Source organism: Eleutherodactylus coqui, chromosome 8 (genome assembly GCF_035609145.1).
Source record: "Eleutherodactylus coqui strain aEleCoq1 chromosome 8, aEleCoq1.hap1, whole genome shotgun sequence".
Taxonomy (NCBI): Eukaryota; Metazoa; Chordata; class Amphibia; order Anura; family Eleutherodactylidae; genus Eleutherodactylus; species Eleutherodactylus coqui.
The window spans coordinates 6618216-6641268 of record NC_089844.1 but is presented as its reverse complement, the minus strand read 5'-3'; the positions used below and the strand labels follow the sequence as shown (position 1 = coordinate 6641268).

At 49.6% G+C, this 23053-nt stretch overlaps 1 protein-coding gene across 1 annotated transcript in view; it reads left to right on the top strand.

Annotated features, from left to right (window-relative positions):
• LCT (lactase) overlaps positions 1–23053 on the top strand; it is a 110136-nt gene that overhangs the window by 25304 nt on the left and 61779 nt on the right. Inside the window, exons 7-12 of the mRNA XM_066577325.1 lie at positions 3421–4066; positions 4175–5725; positions 5821–6089; positions 19305–19595; positions 21702–21900; positions 22475–22677. Of these exons, the coding sequence (XP_066433422.1) occupies positions 3421–4066; positions 4175–5725; positions 5821–6089; positions 19305–19595; positions 21702–21900; positions 22475–22677 (3159 nt within the window). The remainder of the gene's footprint in view (positions 1–3420; positions 4067–4174; positions 5726–5820; positions 6090–19304; positions 19596–21701; positions 21901–22474; positions 22678–23053) is intronic.

Here is a 23053-nt window from a genome sequence, read left to right as displayed (position 1 = left end):
TAATAGATGATGGGAGAGATCTCTGTATTGACCTCTGATATATTATACATAGTAATTAGAGCGGCCCCTTGTTACAGTCCTGGGTATAATAGATGATGGGAGAGATCTCTGTATTGACCTCTGATATATTATACATAGTTATTAGAGCGCCCCCTTGTTACAGTCCTAGTGTAATAGATGATGGGAGAGTTCTCTGTACTGACCCCTGATATATGTATACATAGTTATTAGAGTGCCCCCTTGTTACAGTCCTGGGTATAATAGATGATGGGAGAGATCTCTGTACTGACCCCTGATATATCTATACATAGTTATTAGAGTGCCCCCTTGTTACAGTCCTGAGTATAATAGATGATGGAGAGATCTCTGTACTGACCCCTGATATATCTATACACAGTTATTAGAGCGCCCCCTTTTTACAGTCTTGGGTATAATACATGATGGGAGAGATCTCTGTACTGACCCTTGATATATCCATACATAGTTATTAGAGCGCCCCCTTGTTACAGTCCTGAGTCAAATAGATGATGGAGAGATCTCTGTACTGACCCCTGATATATCTATACATAGTTCTTAGAACGCCCCCTTGTTACAGTCCTGGGTATAATACATGATGGGAGAGATCTCTGTACTGACCCCTGATATATCCATACATAGTTATTAGAGCACCTACTTGTTACAGTCCTTGGTATAATAGATGATGGGAGAGATCTCTGTACTGACCACTGATATATCCATACATAGTTATTAGAGCGCCCCTGGTTACAGTCCTAGATATAATAGATGATGGGGGAGATCTCGGTACTGCCCCCTGATATATCTATACACAGTTATTAAAGCGCCCCCTTGTTACAGTCCTGGGTATAATACATGATGGGAGAGAACTCTGTACTGACCTCTGATATATTATACATAGTTATTAAAGCGCCCCCTTGTTACAGTCCTAGTATAATAGATGATGGGAGAGTTCTCTGTACTGACCCCTGATATATTATACATAGTTATTAGAGCGCCCCCTTGTTACAGTCCTGGGTATAATAGATGATGGGAGAGATCTCTGTACTGACCCCTGATATATCTGTACATAGTTATTAGAGCGCCCCCTTGTTACCGTCCTGGGTATAATAGATGATGGGGGAGATCTCTGTACTGACCCCTGATATATCCATACATAGTTATTAGAGCGCCCCCTTGTTACCGTCCTGGGTATAATAGATGATGGGGGAGATCTCTGTACTGACCCCTGATATAGTATACATAGTTATTAGAGCACCCCCTTGTTACAGTCCTGGGTATAATAGATGATGGAAGAGATCTCTGTATTGACCTCTGATATATTATACATAGTAATTAGAGCGCCCCCTTGTTACAGTCCTGGGTATAATAGATGATGGGAGAGATCTCTGTATTGACCTCTGATATATTATACATAGTTATTAGAGCGCCCCCTTGTTACAGTCCTGGGTATAATAGATGATGGGAGAGAACTCTGTACTGACCTCTGATATATTATACATAGTTATTAAAGCGCCCCCTTGTTACAGTCCTAGTATAATAGATGATGGGAGAGTTCTCTGTACTGACCCCTGATATATTATACATAGTTATTAGAGCGCCCCCTTGTTACAGTCCTGGGTATAATAGATGATAGGAGAGATCTCTATACTGACCCCTGTTATATCTATACATAGTTATTAGAGCACCCCCTTGTTACAGTCCTGGGTATAATAGATGATGGAAGAGATCTCTGTATTGACCTCTGATATATTATACATAGTAATTAGAGCGCCCCCTTGTTACAGTCCTGGGTATAATAGATGATGGGAAAGATCTCTGTATTGACCTCTGATATATTATACATAGTTATTAGAGCGCCCCCTTGTTACAGTCCTGGGTATAATAGATGATGGGAGAGAACTCTTTACTGACCTCTGATATATTATACATAGTTATTAAAGCGCCCCCTTGTTACAGTCCTAGTGTAATAGATGATGGGAGAGTTCTCTGTACTGACCCCTGATATTTTATACATAGTTATTAGAGCGCCCCCTTGTTACAGTCCTGGGTATAATAGATGATAGGAGAGATCTCTATACTGATCCCTGTTATATCTATACATAGTTATTAGTGCACCCCCTTGTTACAGTCCTAGGTATAATAGATGATGGGGGAGATCTCTGTACTGACCCCTGATATAGTATACATAGTTATTAGAGCACCCCCTTGTTACAGTCCTGGGTATAATAGATGATGGAAGAGATCTCTGTATTGACCTTTGATATATTATACATAGTAATTAGAGCGCCCCCTTGTTACAGTCCTGGGTATAATAGATGATGGGAGAGATCTCTGTATTGACCTCTGATATATTATACATAGTTATTAGCGCGCCCCCTTGTTACAGTCCTGGGTATAATAGATGATAGGAGAGAACTCTGTACTGACCTCTGATATATTATACATAGTTATTAAAGCGCCCCCTTGTTACAGTCCTAGTATAATAGATGATGGAAGAGATCTCTGTACTGACCCCTGATATATTATACATAGTTATTAGAGCGCCCCTTGTTACAGTCCTGGGTATAATAGATGATGGGGGAGGTCTCTGTACTCCATTCCATTTATTACTTTAGTTGCCCCCTTCGTCCCCGCTGAAGCTCTGATATGTCCTTTTTGAGTACCGGTGCCCCAAACTGTCTACAATATTCCTTGTGTGGTCTGACCAGTGACTTGTAAGGAAGAACAATGTTCCTGTCATGTGCCCCTAGACCTATTCTAATTCCCCCCATGATCTTGTTTGCCTTGGTAGCAGCCGCCTGACAATTAGCACAAATGGCGCACTGTTACGTGGCGCAAATACTGCGTGGAGACATAATGGGGGCACTCCGGATAGATTATTTTTGTAGAGGTAGTGGTTTTCTGGAAAAGCAGGGAAACAAAAATGTGTTAAATCTGCAGAGATAATTCATGTATGGAAGAAGCTATCATGGTGGTCTGGATCAGATGAAAAAGATAGGTCAAGTGAACAGCTCCTATGAGTCACTGAATTTAATGGGACTATAATGACTTTTTAGGACTGTATATACAGTTTGTTAATATGTATGATAATGTCTATTATTTTTTTGAGGGAAATGTCTTGATAGACCCAAGCATCATCACTGGGGGCGGCATATGCAAGCAACAAGTTGGAAGGCCCAGGTACAAAATTTGCCCTGGGGCCCATAGGACTCTAGTTACACCCCTGATACAATATCTTACTATCGCCACAAGTAATAAACTAGCACAGAACATCAGGTTCCCACCTAATGATTAGATCGCTATAAACTGTTATCGCATCATGATGGGCTGTATGAGCAATAAAGTGGGGACAGGAAAAGATAAGTATTTCTCTAATCAGGTCTTCTACATTGTATCTCCTAGGTGTCTCACAACATTGTGAAAGCTCACGCTAAGGCCTGGCATGTTTACAATGACAAGTACCGCGCCTCGCAGCAAGGTCAGGTGGGAATCTCTCTGAATTCAGACTGGGCCGAACCAACAAACCCTAATAATCCCGATGACGTGAGTGCTGCTGAGCGATATCTCCAGTTTATGCTTGGGTGGTTCGCCCATCCAATTCTTATCAATGGAGACTACCCAGAGGTGCTGAAGAGCCAAGTCCAACGCCTAAATAGCCAGTGCTCTTCACTAGTGGCTGAGCTGCCCACATTTACTGAGGAGGAGAAGACCTACATTAATGGCACTGCAGATTTCCTTGGCATCTCCCACTATACTTCCCGATTGGTCAATGCCTCTGAAAGCCAAAACTGTGTGGCTCAATATGATAACATTGGAGGATTTACACCCCATGTGGATCCTTCATGGCCAGCCACCTCCTCTCCGTGGATCTATGTAGTGCCATGGGGTCTCAGGAGGCTTCTGAACTTTGTCAAAGACGAATATGTAAAAGGAGGAATACCTCTATATATAACTGGAAATGGGATGCCAACACCATACACAGGAGAGGGGCTCAATGACACGGCTCGGGTGGAGTACTTGACGGCTTATATCAATGAAGTCCTGAAAGGTAATGAGAGGCTGTTTCGATGACTATAAGATGCTAGCTATGTGATTATTTCTTCCAGTTTGTTGAGTTGTCGGCCCTAACTGTGATGTCCACTTTATCCTTTTGCAGCTGTGAGGACTGATAATGTGTCCGTAAATTCATATATCGTCCGATCCTTGCTGGATGGCTTTGAGGGACCACAAGGATACCAACAAAGATATGGCTTGCATTTTGTGAATTTTGTGGATGCCAACAGACAAAGGACCCCCAAACAATCAGCCTATCTGTTCTCAAATATAATCGAAAATAATGGTTTTCCAAAAACAAAGCTAATTAAGTTGAGTCCATCAAGTTTAAGACAGTCACATTCAAGAAAGTTGCCCCCGCTTCCAGCTTCAAAAGTGCCTTCCACTTCAAAGGCTGTATGGGAAAAATTCTCAGGGCAAACTGCCTTTGAAAGGGACATGTACCATTATTCAACCTTTCCTGAAGACTTCAAATGGGGCGTTTCAACCTCCGCTTATCAGATTGAAGGAGCGTGGGATGCTGACGGAAAAGGACCAAGTACCTGGGACACATTCACACAGGCTGGAAATGCAGGTGGTGCAAATGGGGACATCGCCTGTGATAGTTACCACCAGTTGGATGCAGACTTGTACATGTTGAGAAGTCTAGGGGTGAACAGTTACCGCTTCTCCATTTCATGGTCTCGAATCTTCCCAACCGGAAAGGACACAGTCAATGATAAGGGTGTTGAGTATTACAATAGACTTATTGATGGCCTACTGGCAAACAATATCTCACCGATGTTGACTCTTTACCACTTTGATCTTCCTCAGGCTCTCCAAGACTTGGGTGGTTGGGAGAATGATACAGTCCTTGAGGCTTTTCATAGCTATGCGGTATATTGTTTCACAACGTTCGGAGATAGAGTTAAGTTCTGGATGACTTTTAACCAACCTCACTCAATTGTAACTGCTGGTTATGGCACCGGTGTGTTCCCACCTCAAATGAAGGATGACCCTGGCTCGGCTCCCTATAGAGTTGCTCACAATCTGCTCAAAGTCCATGCCAAAATTTATCATACCTATGATGAGAAGTTCAGAGCAACTCAAGGAGGTGTCATCTCTATAACCCTCAACACAGATTGGGTGGAACCCAAAGATCACATGGAGCCACGAGACATAGTGGCTGCTGACCGCTACCTGCAACTAACACTGGGGTGGTTTGCACACCCTATTTTCAGAAATGGTGATTACCCAGAGGCGATGAAATGGCAGGTGGCCAATAAGAGTGAGCTGCAAGATCTCCAAAACTCCAGGCTTCCGGTTTTTACAGATGAGGAGAAGGCCTACATCCAAGGGACAGCTGATGTTTTCTCCATAAACATCTATGCTACAAAGATAGTCCAGCATAAAACGTTGATACTCACTCCGGCATCTTTTGAAAGGGATATTGATATTGCAGAGGAATATTCTACTAACTGGCCAACATCCGCCATTAAACAGCACCGACCAGTTGCCTGGGGAATGAGGAGGCTGCTCAACTGGGTGAAAGAAGAGTATGGCGATGTCCCTATATACATCTCAGAAAATGGCGTTTCAACAGATAGTAAAGACGACTTTGATGATACAGCCCGAGTGTTATACTATAAGACCTATATTGACGAGGCTTTGAAAGGTAGGTGTTCTACAGGATATGCCGGGGATCATGGCAGCACAGAGCCTCTCCGTCCGCTGGTCCGCTGGTAGTGACTTCTCCTCTTCTTGTTTCAGCTCACAGTCTAGACGGAGTAAATCTTAAAGGTTACACCGCCTGGGCCCTCATGGACACTTTTGAATGGAATTTGGGATACAGTGTGCGTTTTGGTCTGCATCATGTGGATTTCACGAATCCCAACCGTCCAAGGACTGCAAAACGATCCGCCATGTATTACTCGGAGGTTATAAGCAACAATGGCATCCCGCTACAGAAAGAGGAGGAGTTTCTATATGGAGAGTTCCGCCCTGACTTTGCATGGAGCGTGGCGTCTGCAGCTTATCAGGTTAGACAACGCTATGTAGCTCTGCACACTTAAAGGGTCTCCATGTTTGGACAAGGCCTATTTTGTAATAATAATCAGATCACAAAGTTTTTATTCTGGGACCCCCAGAGATCAGCTGTAATTTGTAGGAAACCTTGCAGCAAGTGCTCAGTTTTCATGCAGCACCTCCACTGGGAAAATGAGGTATTACACAATATCCATTCATATCAATAGGATGTCTGCATAATACAGGAAAGGGCGGGTCCTCCAGAGAGAGACACTCTTTGTCACTGTTCTCCACTCTGACCAAGCGATGGGCGGTCTAAGATGAGAATACGCCTGCTCCCCATTAGGGTGGTTCTGGGCCCTGTTTTCGGCCGGTCAAGATGGCTGCAACAATTTTCTAACTACCTAATGCAAAATGTATACTGTTCTCTGATTGGCCAGTGCTGATCATGTGAGCAGCTCTGGCCAATCAGAGAGTAGGTATAGTGCATTGATAATCTAATACTGCCAATGCACTGTGGGGATTACATAGTCAGAAGATCGTGTTAGTCATCTCAGAAAGCTGAAAACAGGACCAGGAACTGGCAGAAAACTGCAGGTAACACCCCCCCCCCCCCCTGCAGGCCCAGGACTTGTTGCTTGGACAAATTGGGCTATAGCCCAAGGCCCCCATTTCCTAAAGGGCCTCCGAGGACCGGATCCTCAGTAGTAACCATAAAACCATTCCATGTCAGTTCCAGGAGTCTTATGTGTGCACTACATGACATTACTTAGGCAGTGGGTGGCGGTATTATGTGGGAGTCGTACGGATGTGTCATTCGGCATTGTATGGCAGTTAGGTATAAAAAGTCTCACGACCCACTTTTTATGAAACTGGCATGGCCAGAGATCGCTATTACTGATGGTGGAAGATGACCGCCGGCCCCTCTAGCCAAGTGTGATTTATACAGAGCTTTATAGGCGGCCCGAGCAGGAGCGATTCACCATTGATGCTGAGCTATGATCTCCTCAGGGCCGGCCTCGGGTTAGATAGCGCCCCCCGCAGAAACTACTCAGCCCCCCAACCATTATAGAAGGAAAAATAAATAATGGTTATATCAGTTGGAAACAATGGGGCCGTACACTAACATAGTAACATATTAACATGCTGTGTTTCCCCGAAAATAAGACACTTTCTTATATTAGTTTTTGCCTCAAAAGAGCCACAGTGTCTTAATTTTGGGGGGGTGTCTTAATACTTACCTAGCAGGCTGGTCTCCGTCACTGCTGCTGGCTTCCGTGTCCTCCTGCACGCCGACAGACCAATTCTTCCTGGTAGCAGGGCTTGAATACCTCAGCAAGCGATTCCTCTAATTGGCTGACGCAGCGCTTGATGAACCAATCAGAGTTGGCGCTCGATTGACCAATCACAGCTATTCATTGAATGACATAATTGCCAGAGACCAGCGTGAGGGACACTGACGCCGCCTACTAGGTGAGTATTGTTTTTTTTCTTTTTATGTCGTTTAGCTGGGGCTTATTTTGGGGGAAGGGCTTATATTTCAAACACCCCCAACCCCCAAAAATCAGAGTAGGGCTTATTATCAGGTGGGTCTTGTTTTCAGGGAAACACGGTAGTAACATAGTATGTTGGGGTGAAAGGAGACAATGTCCATCTAGTTCAGCCTGTTTCACCCACCCCCCACCCCCTCCCCCTTCCTTGTTGATCCGACGTTCAGGGGGGCCCGTACAGCATCCCACGATGAGATCACGGGACGCTGTGTGGTTGTTAGGCAGCCAGGGACCTCCTGAAAGGCCCCAGGGCTGCCTATGCAGAGTGCCCATCAAGTGCACGGCTTGATAGGCACTCTGCATAGACAGCCCTGGGGCCTTTCAGAATAGCAACCGTGATCTGACCGGACAGGCTTCTATCAGTCCCTGCACAGAAATTCGTAAGTCGAATGTTCGCAAGTAGGGGACTATCTGTCTTGTTGTTCTCCTTGAGGTATTGTACGATGGCGTCTCTCAGAAACCCCTCCAATATTTTTCCAGTTACTGAAGTGAGACTTACCGGCCTGTAGTTACCAGGCTCTCTTCTGGAACCCTTTTTGTAAATTGGAACCACGTTGGCAATGCGCCAATCCAGCAGTACAACCCTGGTCTCTATAGAGTCCCTAAAGATCAGTGGTGTATAACTATATACCGCCAATCCAGCAGTACAACCCCGGTCTCTCTAGAGTCCCTAAAGATCAGTGGCGTATAACTATATACCGCCAATCCAGCAGTACAACCCCGGTCTCTCTAGAGTCCCTAAAGATCAGTGGCGTATAACTATATACCGCCAATCCAGCAGTACAACCCCGGTCTCTATAGTGTTCATAAATATAAGAAATATTCCAATGCGCTAAAAGAACTTTTCTCAGCGCTTCCAACTTACAAAATCAAATATGTTCTTTTATTGCAACGCGTTTCGCTTCACACCGCGACTTTCTCAAGCATAATGCATATACAATACCATTTACAACTTCTATATCCTCTTTTGCACTCACGTGTGTTCACCCTCCCCCACCCCCCTTATTTTTCTGTTATTCATGTAATATAATTATTACATTGTGGAGCGCTGTCCTGATTTGTATAACTATTAGATATAGCGGCCTAGCCATCACACCACTTAGTTCCCTTGGGTGTGTTCCATCTGGGCCCGGCGATTGATCGATTAATCCTCTTTAACCGCTTCCGCACCTCCTCCTGCGTTAGGCAGATGATATTTAGGGGGTGGTTAATTTTATCCCCTGAAGCTCGTGGGACATTACTTTTTTCTTCATGAAAACACTTGAGAAAAAGCTAATTAATAGATTCACCTTTCCCTCATCGTCTTCTATGATTTCTCCTGCGTTATTTATTAAAGGGCCAGTGCTTAACCCCTTAGTGACCAAGCCTGTTTGCGCCTTAATGACCAGGCCAAATTTTGGAAATCTGCCGTGTGTCACTAACATGGAATAACTCCGTTACGGTTCTGCAGATCCCGCGGGTTCTGATGTTTTATGCCACATCTTGGGCTTCATTTAGGGGGTAAACACAGACCGACAGAATTTGGGTGTATTTATTAAAAGCGACAAAATTCGGAAATTTGTGAAATAAAAATTTTTTTTTTTACATTTTCAACTACAATGATGTCAAATATGTGGAAACCCGCTGTCTACGATTCATGAGGGGTATATCCCCATCCGGTTACTTTATTCTGGAAGCACATTGGAAAAACCTCAGTATTGTTTAACCATTTAGGAGACGGACAGAGTAACATTGATTGTTAACACTTTGTTTCCTGCACCGAGCCAAGATTGTCAGAATGATAGATCCCCCATTTTATAAACTCCGCCCCTTATTGTACGCACTGAGGGGGCCGCAGGATTTGGACCCCACTGTTATTCTTCAGGACTTAATGCAATTTAGGGGGGGGGGAATAAAATGTCAGATTTTTACAAATATGTAAAGACAGTATTTTCTATAATGAACATAAAAATGAGGATTTACACCCTAAAGGGGATCCCCCTGTTTGTCCCGTGTTCAGAGACCCCCATTGTGGCCCTGCAGGACACGTGGCTCGGCCTATAGTGGAAGAGCACCCGCTGGATCTCAGGGCACAGCTGGACACATTCCCAGCCCCGCTGCAGAGAGAAGCTAACTGTCTAAACCCCCCCCCCCCCCTCCTTTTTGGCGCTCCCTAAATCTTCCGCAGACAGGGGTAACCACGGGGGCCGGCTGGGATGGGCACATGGGGTAATAACACCAGGTATCCTCCCTCCTCTTATGCTATTTGGGGGTATTCCGTGACCCCAGCGGCCGGGATGGGGTGTAACGTGCCGCTCTGTGAGTCTCCGTAATGTCGCTGAGGTGCGGCGGTCTCACATAGAAGGCTCTCAACAAGCTGCTCCTGGAGCTGCAGGACGGGGAGCGTTCCCGGGGCTTCTTGTAAATTACGTATCACAGGTAGCGCTCTGAATAACGCCGGGCTCACACAGCCGGATGTGGAATCCGCTTGTGGAGGCCCGCAGCAGATCCCAGCTGTGAGCTCAGTTGTGGCGCTGCGTACGGCCGCGTAATGTACTGCGCATTACTGTCTACTCACAAACAAAAAATGACCGCCAGTGCATTTCCCGCACCGCTGCTTAGCAATGACGCGCGGACCCGCGGCCCGGACACAGTGCGGCTGCGTATCGGTATATCCGCGGTAAATTAGAACCCGCTGCATTCTGTGTTCTGCGAGCGGAATTGTGTAATCCGTACATTTGATGGATCTGCGTATTACCGCGGATCAGACGCATGCGGAACCCGTAATTCCTGTCCGGTCGTGTGAGAGCGGCCGAAGGTAGAGCGCTACCTTTTTACGTCAACGAAGCCGCTGACTGCTGCGCCTCCCAGGTACCTATCATGGCCCTCGCATGTGTCCAGCATTTTGCAGGAGCCGGGAAGGTCCGTGGAGGAGGATCGCATCGGGGTTGAATCGGAGGCGATCACATGACCGGGGGGAGCGCTCACTGGGCCCTCAGTCACTGCTCCAGGACAACAGCGATCACATGACCGGGGGAAGCGCTCACCGGGGCCCTCAGTCACTGCTCCAGGACAACAGCGATCACATGACCGGGGGGAGCGCTCACTGGGCCCTCAGTCACTGCTCCAGGACAACAGCGATCACATGACCGGGGGAAGCGCTCACCGGGGCCCTCAGTCACTGCTCCAGGACAACAGCGATCACATGACCGGGGGGGGAGGGTGCTCACCGGGGCCCTCAGTCACTGCTCCAGGACAACAGCGATCACATGACCGGGGGGAGCGCTCACCGGGGCCCTCAGTCACTGCTCCAGGACAACAGCGATCACATGACCGGGGGGAGCGCTCACCGGGGCCCTCACTCACTGCTCCAGGACAACAGCGATCACATGACCGGGGGGAGCGCTCACCGGGGCCCTCAGTCACTGCTCCAGGACAACAGCGATCACATGACCGGGGGGAGCGCTCACCGGGGCCCTCACTCACTGCTCCAGGACAACAGCTATCACATGACCGGGGGGGAGCGCTCACCGGGGCCCTCACTCACTGCTCCAGGACAACAGCTATCACATGACCGGGGGGAGCGCTCACCGGGGCCCTCAGTCACTGCTCCAGGACAACAGCGATCACATGACCGGGGGCAGCGCTCACCGGGGCCCTCAGTCACTGCTCCAGGACAACAGCGATCACATGACTGGGGGGAGCGCTCACCGGGGCCCTCAGTCACTGCTCCAGGACAACAGCGATCACATGACCGGGGGCAGTGCTCACCGGGGCCCTCAGTCACTGCTCCAGGACAACAGCGATCACATGACCGGGGGCAGCGCTCACCGGGGCCCTCAGTCACTGCTCCAGGACAACAGCGATCACATGACTGGGGGGAGCGCTCACCGGGGCCCTCAGTCACTGCTCCAGGACAACAGCGATCACATGACCGGGGGCAGCGCTCACCGGGGCCCTCAGTCACTGCTCCAGGACAACAGCGATCACATGACTGGGGGGAGCGCTCACCGGGGCCCTCAGTCACTGCTCCAGGACAACAGCGATCACATGACTGGGGGGAGCGCTCACCGGGGCCCTCAGTCACTGCTCCAGGACAACAGCGATCACATGACCGGGGGCAGCGCTCACCGGGGCCCTCAGTCACTGCTCCAGGACAACAGCGATCACATGACCGGGGGCAGCGCTCACCGGGGCCCTCAGTCACTGCTCCAGGACAACAGCGATCACATGACCGGGGGCAGCGCTCACCGGGGCCCTCAGTCACTGCTCCAGGACAACAGCGATCACATGACCGGGGGAGCGCTCACCGGGGCCCTCAGTCACTGCTCCAGGACAACAGCGATCACATGACCGGGGGGAGGGGAGCGCTCACCGGGGCCCTCACTCACTGCTCCAGGACAACAGCGATCACATGACTGGGGGGAGCGCTCACCGGGGCCCTCACTCACTGCTCCAGGACAACAGCGATCACATGACCGGGGGAGCGCTCACCGGGGCCCTCAGTCACTGCTCCAGGACAACAGCGATCACATGACCGGGGGGGAGCGCTCACCGGGGCCCTCAGTCACTGCTCCAGGACAACAGCGATCACATGACTGGGGGGAGCGCTCACCGGGGCCCTCAGTCACTGCTCCAGGACAACAGCGATCACATGACTGGGGGGAGCGCTCACCGGGGCCCTCACTCACTGCTCCAGGACAACAGCGATCACATGACCGGGGGGAGCGCTCACCAGGGCCCTCAGTCACTGCTCCAGGACAACAGCGATCACATGACCGGGGGGAGCGCTCACCGGGGCCCTCAGTCACTGCTCCAGGACAACAGCGATCACATGACCAGGGGGAGCGCTCACCGGGGCCCTCACTCACTGCTCCAGGACAACAGCGATCACATGACCGGGGGGAGCGCTCACCGGGGCCCTCAGTCACTGCTCCAGGACAACAGCGATCACATGACCGGGGGAGGGGGGGGCGCTCACCGGGGCCCTCAGTCACTGCTCCGGGCTCTCGGTTACCCTTCCTAGCATCTGTGCTTGCGTCCCCCATTTTGCTGATGGGTGCATGCGCCGGAGCTAGGGATAACGGTTCAGGATCCCGTCGGGGGACATCGCTGCCGCCTTAGGTAAGTAACTCCACCTCACAGATCGGATCCGTGACGGGAGGAGAAACATAACGTTTTTTATCCATTGGACAGCGGCGATCATGTGATCAGGGACCGCGGACCCCCGTGACGCCTGCAGACTCTCAGCTACTTTGGTAGCCAGGAGATTTCAAATTACCCTGACAATCCGCAGCTTTTGCGCATGCATCCACCATTTTGGTGACGGGCGCGTTGGAGAAGCCGGGGTAAGGCCTGAGGATAAGTCCGGGGGTCTTAGGTACGTCATTTCATCCGCGGAGGGGAGAAGAAACTTTAACTTTATTTCAATTTTTATTTACATTTATGGGATGGCATGAGCGGGGGTCGCCTAGTAATGGGATGGCATGAGCGGGGGTCGCCTAGTAATGGGATGGCATGAGCGGGGGTCGCCTAGTAATGGGATGGCATGAGCCGGGGTCGCCTAGTAATGGGATGGCATGAGCGGGGCTCGCCTAGTAATGGGGTGGCATGAGCGGGGGTCGCCTAGTAATGGAATGGCATGAGCGGGGGTCGCCTAGTAATGGGATGGCATGAGCGGGGGTCGCCTAGTAATGGGATGGCATGAGCAGGGGTCGCCTAGTAATGGGATGGCATGAGCCGGGGTCGCCTAGTAATGGGATGGCATGAGCCGGGGTCGCCTAGTAATGGGATGGCATGAGCCGGGGTCGCCTAGTAATGGGATGGCATGAGCGGGGGTCGCCTAGTAATGGGATGGCATGAGCGGGGGTCGCCTAGTAATGGGATGGCATGAGCCGAGGTCGCCTAGTAATGGGATGGCATGAGCCGGGGTCGCCTAGTAATGGGATGGCATGAGCGGGGGTCGCCTAGTAATGGGATGGCATGAGCGGGGGTCGCCTAGTAATGGGATGGCATGAGCGGGGGTCGCCTAGTAATGGGATGGCATGAGCGGGGGTCGCCTAGTAATGGGGTGGCATGAGCGGGGGTCGCCTAGTAATGGGGTGGCATGAGCGGGGGTCGCCTAGTAATGGGTAGCATGAGCAGGGGTCGCCTAGTAATGGGATGGCATGAGCAGGGGTCGCCTAGTAATGGGATGGCATGAGCGGGGGTCGCCTAGTAATGGGATGGCATGAGCTAGGGTCGCCTAGTAATGGGATGGCATGAGCGGGGGTCGCCTAGTAATGGGGTGGCATGAGCGGGGGTCGCCTAGTAATGGGATGGCATGAGCCGGGGTCGCCTAGTAATGAGATGGCATGAGCAGGGATCGCCTAGTAATGGGATGGCATGAGCGGGGGTCGCCTAGTGCGGGCGCTCATGACCGCTCCAGGCTGCCGGCTACGTCCGGCACAGACCCCGGGGCTATTCCACAGGGAGGCCGTCAGAAGGCGGATCGGCGGTCCCTAAACGGCTATAACCCCTACGCTTATAGAAGTCGCACATTATGGTGCACACCGCGGTTCATGACAATCTGCCATTTTACACCACCCTCCGGCAAAAAGCAGGCGGAGCCATATACTTCCCAACGTACTGGGCCCCCGACCAGGAGCACCACAACCCCCAGCATGCAGCAGCAGCGGTGAAGGTATATACATCTTTCCCCCACAGTATATATTCCCCCCGCTCCTCCACAGTTTATATCTCCCCCATGGTATATATCCCACCACCCCTCCCTTACGGTATATATACCACCCCCCTCTCCCACAATATATATCCCTCTCCCCTCCCCCACAGTATATATCCCTCCCCTCCCCCACAGTAAATATCCCTCATCCCCTCCCCCACAATACATATCCCACCCCCCATCCCTTACGGTATATATCCCTCTCCCCCTCCCCAACAGTATATATCCCCCTCCCCCACAGTATATATCCCTCTCCCCCTCCCCCACAGTATATATCCCTCTCCCCCTCCTCTCCCCTATGGCATATATATGCCCCCTCCCCCACAGTATATATCCCTACCCTCCCCCACAGTATATATCCCTCTCCCCCTTCCCCACGGTATATATATACCCCCTTCCCCACGGTATATATATACCCCCTTCCCCACGGTATATATATATACCCCCTTCCCCACGGTATATATATACCCCCTTCCCCACGGTATATATATACCCCCTTCCCCACGGTATATATATACCCCCTTCCCCACGGTATATATATACCCCCTTCCCCATGGTATATATATACCCCCTCCCCCATGGTATATATACCCCCCTCTCCCCCACGGTATATATATACCCCCTCCCCCATGGTATATATACCCCCCTCTTCCCCACGGTATATATATAGCCTCTCCCCCCGCGGTATATATACCCCCCTCTCCCCCACGGTATATATACCCCCTCTCCCCCGCGGTATATATATACGCCCTCCCCCGCGGTATATATATACGCCCTCCCCCGCGGTATATATATACGCCCTCCCCCGCGGTATATATATACCCCCTCCCCCACGATATATATATATATATCCTCTCCCCCACGGTATATATACCCCCCTCTCCCCCACGGTATATATATACCCTCTCCCCCACGGTATATATATACCCTCTCCCCCACGGTATATATATATATATACCCTCTCCCCCACGGTATATATATACCCTCTCCTCCACGGTATATATGCCCCCTCTCCCCCACAGTATATATACCCCCCTCTCCCCCACAGTATATATACCCCCCTCTCCCCCACGGTATATATACCCCCTCCCCCACGGTATGTATATACCCTCTCCCCCACGGTATATATATACCCCCTCCCCCACAGTATATATCCCCCCCTCCTTCCTCACGGTATATATATACCCTCTCCCCCACGGTATATATACCCCCCTCTCCCCCACGGTATATATATACCCTCTCCCCCACAGTATATATACCCCCCTCTCCCCCACGGTATATATATATACCCTCTCCCCCACGGTATATATATATACCCTCTCCCCCACGGTATATATATACCCTCTCCTCCACGGTATATATGCCCCCCTCTCCCCCATGGTATATATACCCCCTCTCCCCCACGGTATATATACCCCCTCTCCCCCACGGTATATATATACGCCCTCCCCCGCGGTATATATATACCCCCTCCCCCACGATATATATATATATACCCTCTCCTCCACGGTATATATACCCCCCTCTCCCCCACGGTATATATATACCCTCTCCTCCACGGTATATATATACCCTCTCCTCCACGGTATATATACCCCCCTCTCCCCCACGGTACATATATACCCTCTCCCCCACGGTATATATATACCCTCTCCCCCACGGTATATATACCCCCCTCTCCCCCACGGTATATATACCCCCCTCTCCCCCACGGTATATATACCCCCCCCCCCTCACCCACGGTATATATATACCCTCTCCCCCACGGTGTATATACCCCCCTCTCCCCCACGGTATATATACCCCCCTCTCCCCCACGGTATAAATATACCCTCTCCCCCACGGTATATATACCCCCTCTCCCCCACGGTATATATACCCCCTCTCCCCCACGGTATATATACCCCCTCTCCCCCACGGTATATATACCACCCTCTCCCCCACGGTATATATATATATACCCTCTCCCCCACGGTATATATACCCCCCTCTCCCACACGGTATATATACCCCCCTCTCCCCCACAGTATATATATATACCCCCCCTCACCCACGGTATATATACCCCCCCTCACCCACGGTATATATACCCCCCCTCACCCACGGTATATATACCCCCCCTCACCCACGGTATATATACACCCTCTCCCCCACGGGATATATACCCCCCTCTCCCCCACGGGATATATACCCCCCTCTCCCCCACGGTATATATACCCCCCTCTCCCCCACGGTATATATACCCCCCCTCCCCCACGGTATATATACACCCCCTCCCCCACGGTATATATACACCCCCTCCCCCACGGTATATATACCCCCCTCTCCCCCACGGTATATATACCCCCCTCTCCCCCACGGTATATATACCCCCCTCTCCCCCACGGTATATATACCCCCCTCTCCCCCACGGTATATATACACCCCCTCTCCCCACGGTATATATACCCCCCCTCCCCCACGGTATATATACACCCCCTCCCCCACGGTATATATACACCCCCTCCCCCACGGTATATATACACCCCCTCCCCCACGGTATATATACACCCCCTCCCCCACGGTATATATACCCCCCTCTCCCCACGGTATATATATACCCCCTCCCCACGTTATGTATCTCCCCCATATTATGATGCGGATACAGTTTTTGTTACAGATCTACAGCAGATTTCGCTCTTTGTCATGAAGGGCTGCAGTTTTCTGTGGATTGGAGTCACTCTGTATTATAACGCGCCGCGCCGATCCGGCTGCTGATTCTGCTACAGAACATTGGCTCCATTTCTTCTTCATTTGTCGGCACGGGATCGTTTCTCCTTAAGGAGATACCTAGGAGGTGTGAGGGGGATTAGAAGGTCATGCAGGCTCCTCTGGGAAATATGCAAATGAAGAGATGGAACAATCCCCCTGCAGCGCCACCTACTGGCTGGCAGCATTCCTACAAGACAAGCCTTATATCAATGACTAGGAGTTCTGAGCCACGGCCGGAGGCGGCTGTTTGGGCATGCAGTAGGGCTCTGGCTTGGCTAGTGGGAGGCCTGTAGATGCCGAACCGAAGGGTATTAGGGAGAGTGAAGGTCCACTTAGTATATATCTTCATACATCTCTCTGCCCGCCGGTGTATATACTGTGTAATTACCGTATATACTCCAGTATAAGCCTAGTTTTTCAGCACATTTTTTTGTGCTGAAATAGCCCCCCACGACTTATACTCAAGTCAGGGAAGGGTTAAAAAGCCCCTCCATACTCACCTCCCAGCCGGCGTCTGTGTCCCCGGCGGTGGTGCGGCAAGCTGCTTGAATTCCTGTGTCCCCGGCGGCAATGCTGCAAGCTGCTGGAAATCTCCCCGCTGTCATTCCCCGCCGTCCTCTCTGCTCGGCTCTGTCATCCCCCGCTGTCAACGCTGTGATTGGATCGAGCGCTAGCCAATCACAGCCAGAGCTCGATCATTCACAGCCAATCGCAAGTTGCTTTAGAATTTTCCCCGCTGTCATCTCTGCGCTCGACTTTCAAATCCCCCGCCGACAGCGCTGACAGAGATGGCCGAGCAGAGAGGACGGCGGGGATGACAGCGGGGAGTATTCACGCAGGTTGCCGCACAGACAGACGCCGGCTGGGAGGGGAGTATGGAGGGTTTTTTTACCTAGTATATACTGGAGTATAGCTCGGCTTATACTCGGGTCGGCTAATACTCGAGTATATATGGTATACTAGCTGATATACCCGGCTTTGCCCGAGTTCATTTGGTACTGGTGTTTATCTGGTGTTCACACGGAAAATCTTATGAAGTCGTGGTTACTTTAGAGATACCGGAAAAACACATGTTCACCATTTTGCATAGTTCTCTGCGTTACCCAGGAAACACCACGGGGAGGTAACCATGCGGCGTTTCCTTCATATAAAATGACATCAGGAAGTGAGAGAATTACATTCCGTAAGTAAAATTTAGATGCTAATTCTTTTGCACTTAGAATTGAATAATGGAGTTGGGACCCATTAACTTTTCCTATGTATGACATAATCAATGCTTGTGCCAAATTTCACGTTTCTATGACATCAGGAAGTGAGAGAATCAGATTCCATACGTAAAATTTGGACGCTAATTATTTTGCGCATAGAATTGAATAATGGAGTTGGGACACATTAGCTTTTCCTATTTATGACATAATCAATGCTCGTGCCAAATTTCACGTTTCTATGACACCGGAAAGTGAGAGAATTAGATTCCATACGTAAAATTTGGACGCTAATTCTTTTGCGCATAGAATTGAATAATGGAGTTGGGACCCATTAGCTTTTCCTATTTATGACATAATCAATGCTCCTGCCAAATTTTGAGTTTTTATGACATCGGGAAGTGAGAGATTTAGATTATGTACGTAAAATTTGGACGCTAATTCTTTTGCGCTAGAATTGAATAATCGAGTTGGGACCCATTAACTTTTTCTATTTTGGAGATAATCTATGCTTGTGCCAAAATTCATGTTTCTACGACATCGGGAAGTTGGAGAACTTTTGGCAAGTCAGTCTGTCAGTGAATGAGTGAGGGCTTTCAGCTTTATAAATATAGATGTCTCTCCCCATCCCGCCCCTTCCATGGGCTCCTCTCCTCCCGGCACACCACAGGTCTTCCGCCCCTGCGGCCCCAGACAGCTCGGCTCCACCCACCTGTCACAGAGCGCAGGAGCTGTATGGAGCCACGGGGAGTCCAGAGCTGCTATGCATGAAGAGAGGGAGCCAACTGGAGGTGGAATGTGGGGGGTGCTATGATGGCGCCCCCTGCACTCTGAAAGAGCGTAGCGCCCTCCGGTCCTGGGTGTCCTAATGGGACTTGTAGACGCCAGTTCCCCCAAGCCTCGTCTTCTCTCTCCGCTTGCGGCCAGCATCTGTTGGCAGCGGATCCTCCACCCAGCGCGGCAGCCGCCCCGAGGCCTGAGCTTGTAGCCATGAGTTATCAGTGGCCATACTTCTCTCTGCAGATCGAAGGCGCGTGGCGAGCCGATGGGAAAGGCCTGAGCATCTGGGACAAGTACGCGCATTCCGTGGGCAGAATCGCCAATGATGAAAATGGTGACGTGGCCTGCAACGGCTACCACCGAGCGGGCGAGGACCTGGCGCTTATCCGAGGACTCGCAGTCAAACATTACCGCTTCTCCATCTCCTGGCCGCGAATCCTCCCAGACGGAACGCTGACCAACGTAAACGAAGCCGGCCTCAACCACTACAGCAAACTGATCGACGCTCTCTTGGCTGCCAACATCGAGCCTCAGGTAATAGTGGGGGCATTAAGGGGGCACGTTGGCACGGGTCTCACTTCTGAGAGTGCGGCAGCGGTATCCGTCACCCGAAAATGTATGCATGTAACACGTACGCTTTTACTGCATCTCTTGGTGTAGAGCGCAACCCATAGCCAGAATCCATAGGCACCAACCCTCCCGGCCTCTAGGTGGCGACTGCAGCTCATGCGCCACAAGCCTTCCGGTATATACATGGTGTGAACGCGGCCACAGATAAAGGGGAAGTGTTTAATTAACTGGTTTTGTGTAATAAGAACATCCAGCAGGGATTCATTCCCATAAAAAACTATTAAAAACGGGATAGAGAAACATTCCCATTCTTCAGCTTTTATTTTCTGATATGTACAGACTATAAAATAAAAAAATGTACAAACTGTGGGGGCGGCCATCGTAACATGTGTCTAAGTAGTCAACAAGAGCTGGGGGGACCCTTTCCCGAACCGCGTTGGCACTCTATGCTGCATGATCGGAGGCTGCTGATGGGCTAGCATAGCAGCCCACAGACCAAAGGGGCTTCCAGGGTTGCCCTACATAGATGCCTATTAAGCCCTCCTATGGCAGAGTTTCATAGGTGACATTAAAAAAAGTGTTATAATGCAATACTGAAGTATCTCAGTATATATAAGTGGTCAACTGATCACAAGTTCAAATCCCCTGTGGGGTCTAAATAAAACTGTTAAAACTATAATAGTCTTTTTTAAACAATATCAAATATTTAAAAAAAATATTAATAGTTTAAAAAAACAAACGCTTTTATCATCAGAAAATCAAAACCACCACAAAAACACCACATATTTGGTGTCGCTACGTACGTAAAAATCCGATCTAGTAAAACATACGGTGAAGGCCAGAAAAGAAAGAGGAATGACAGAAATTCTGTTTTTCTTTTTTGTTATCCCGGCTCCCAAAAAGTTTGCATGAAAAGTGATCAAAATGATGCATGAACCCAAAAATGGTACTAATATAAAAACTAGAGTTCATGTGGCTAAAACCGAGCGCAGTTACTGGCCGCCGTTACCGCGGCGACGGGAAGCAAGTTTTGTTTAGGAATACATTTCAATTACTTTTTAAAAGTAAAAAAACAACCGGCATCTCTATAACCGCGGGGTCACTCTATCGCACTGACCCGCTAAGCAAAGTAAAAACCAAACCCAACTATATTGGCGCAATTGCTTTTTTTCTCATTTCTGCCTAAAAATTTGTATGTTTTTTAAACACCATGCAGTATAGTAAATGGTACCGTTAAAAAATACAGCTTGTCCCACCAAAAACAAGCCCTCCTACGGCTACGTCAGTGGGAAAATAAAAAAAAAGTTCTGGCTCTTGGAAAGCGGGTTGAAAAAATGGGAAGGAAAGAAAAAAAAATCTCTGGTCCTGAAGGGGTTAAACAGGTCAGAAATGAATGAATATGTAGCCTAAAAGGGCACCTCAAGTATTAGTTGTGCTACTAAAAACAACAGGGACGTCCTCCGACCTCTGTGCTGGAGTGAAAATAACCAGTTAGACCATCATAATGTCAGGGTGGACAAAAATATGGAAACACCATATGGGATGCATGCCTTAAAATACTCTACGTGTCTAGAAGTGGGGGTAATGTGACACGCATGCTGCCGGGTAGAAGTGAACATCTACCGGAGCAACGAGGTTCCATTGGTCAGGGGTTGGAGCCACGCAGCTGCTGTTACCAGCTGCCTTCCCAAACCCCCAGAGCAGGGAAAGAGGTGAAGTAAACACAAACTTGGCAGGAAAGCTCTGAGCCAAGCAGCAGTCAGGAGGGCAGCTCAGTGCTAATGGTTAGTATCCCATGTATTTTATACGGTGTTTCCATATTTTTGTCACCCCCTATAATTGCTGCATGTAGAGAGGAATGAGACGCAGAATCTCCTTCAGGACTGGGACAACTTTGGCCTTCAGGGTCCATAGATATATTTTGTTTCTGTAACTTTGCTTCTACTTGAGGACAGCCGAGATGTTTCACACGTATTTAGTTGTGCGGCTCCTAATAAATGTGGCGATTTCCGTCCAGTGATCTTCCGTTTAAGGCTGAGACGCCATAAATCCGCCCGCTGTTTTCTGTAGGTGACGATATATCACTGGGACCTTCCTCAAACCTTACAAGACGTCGGCGGATGGGAGAATGAGACAATTGTGGGAAGGTTTAAAGATTACGCCGAACTTCTTTTCCAAAGACTGGGGGATCGGGTGAAGTTCTGGATCACGATAAACGAGCCATACATCGTGGCTAATGTAGGGTACGGTTATGGCACAGCAGCTCCAGGTAAGACCAGGATGAGTCGTAGGAATGCGCACGTCCCCCACGATATACAGAAACGGTGGTCTTAGGGCGCCCACAGCACTGCGGCCAATCAGCAGTAACCACATGCAGGTTACCGCTAATTGCCAGGTTGCTCGCAGATTGGGCACTTGAAAGGATGCAGTCCTGATGTGGTTACCGCAGATACACCGCCACGTTACGGGAACCCTTATAAAGGACCTGTCGGGGTTTTCTCCTACCACTACTTGTTGGTGCACACCAGGGGCGTAGCTGAAGGCTCGAGTGCAACCGCACCCATTATAGTTACACCAGTGGTCCACCCTGCCCAACATATCACGGCCAGAGCCGCTCTCGTTCCTGGGGTCCCAAACATCTCTGGAGGACCCCACAAGTCACTCATTTCAATGAGAACTGTAATACTTCATTCTCCCTGTGGGGGCGCTGCAGGGACAGTGAATACTTACTAGTGAGCCCGCCGACAGCTATGACCGCTGCATCTACACTCCGTTCTGGGGTGATTAGAGCTTCTGATCCACGATTGTTCTGTACATGCAGTAAAGTTTCTGTATAATTGTAGGAATCACCAGCAGACCCGGGCGCGGACCCTACGATGCTGGACACAATATCATCAAGGCCCACGCCGAGGCCTGGCACCTCTACAACACCACATACAGACCAGTGCAAGGAGGCCTCATCTCCATCACTATTAACTCTGACTGGGCTGAACCAAGGAACCCGTACAAGCAAGAAGACATAGACGCAGCCCGGAGATATGTGATGGTAGGACTGCAGATGATGAAAGCAGAATCGCCACACCTATACTGATCTTATACAGGTCATAAGAATGCTACTCCGCATTCTAGAAAAAATGGAAACCATCAGTGAGCAGGATAGCTTCTGTTTACAGGATTGTTATTGTGTATTAGGGTACATTTGGAAAGTCTAATTTGGAAAGAATAATTTTTTAAAATGGTCAATTCAATAATCGCTCAACACTAACCGTCCAGATGCATTGGGTGTCGTGTGTTAATTCAGGCTGCAGGGAACATTCATGAGGCGATGAGTCTCCTTTACAGCCGGATCACATTCTGCACTGACCAAGTAAGACATGCACTGCATTCAGAAAGTCCTCACCCCCCTCACCTTCTTACATGTT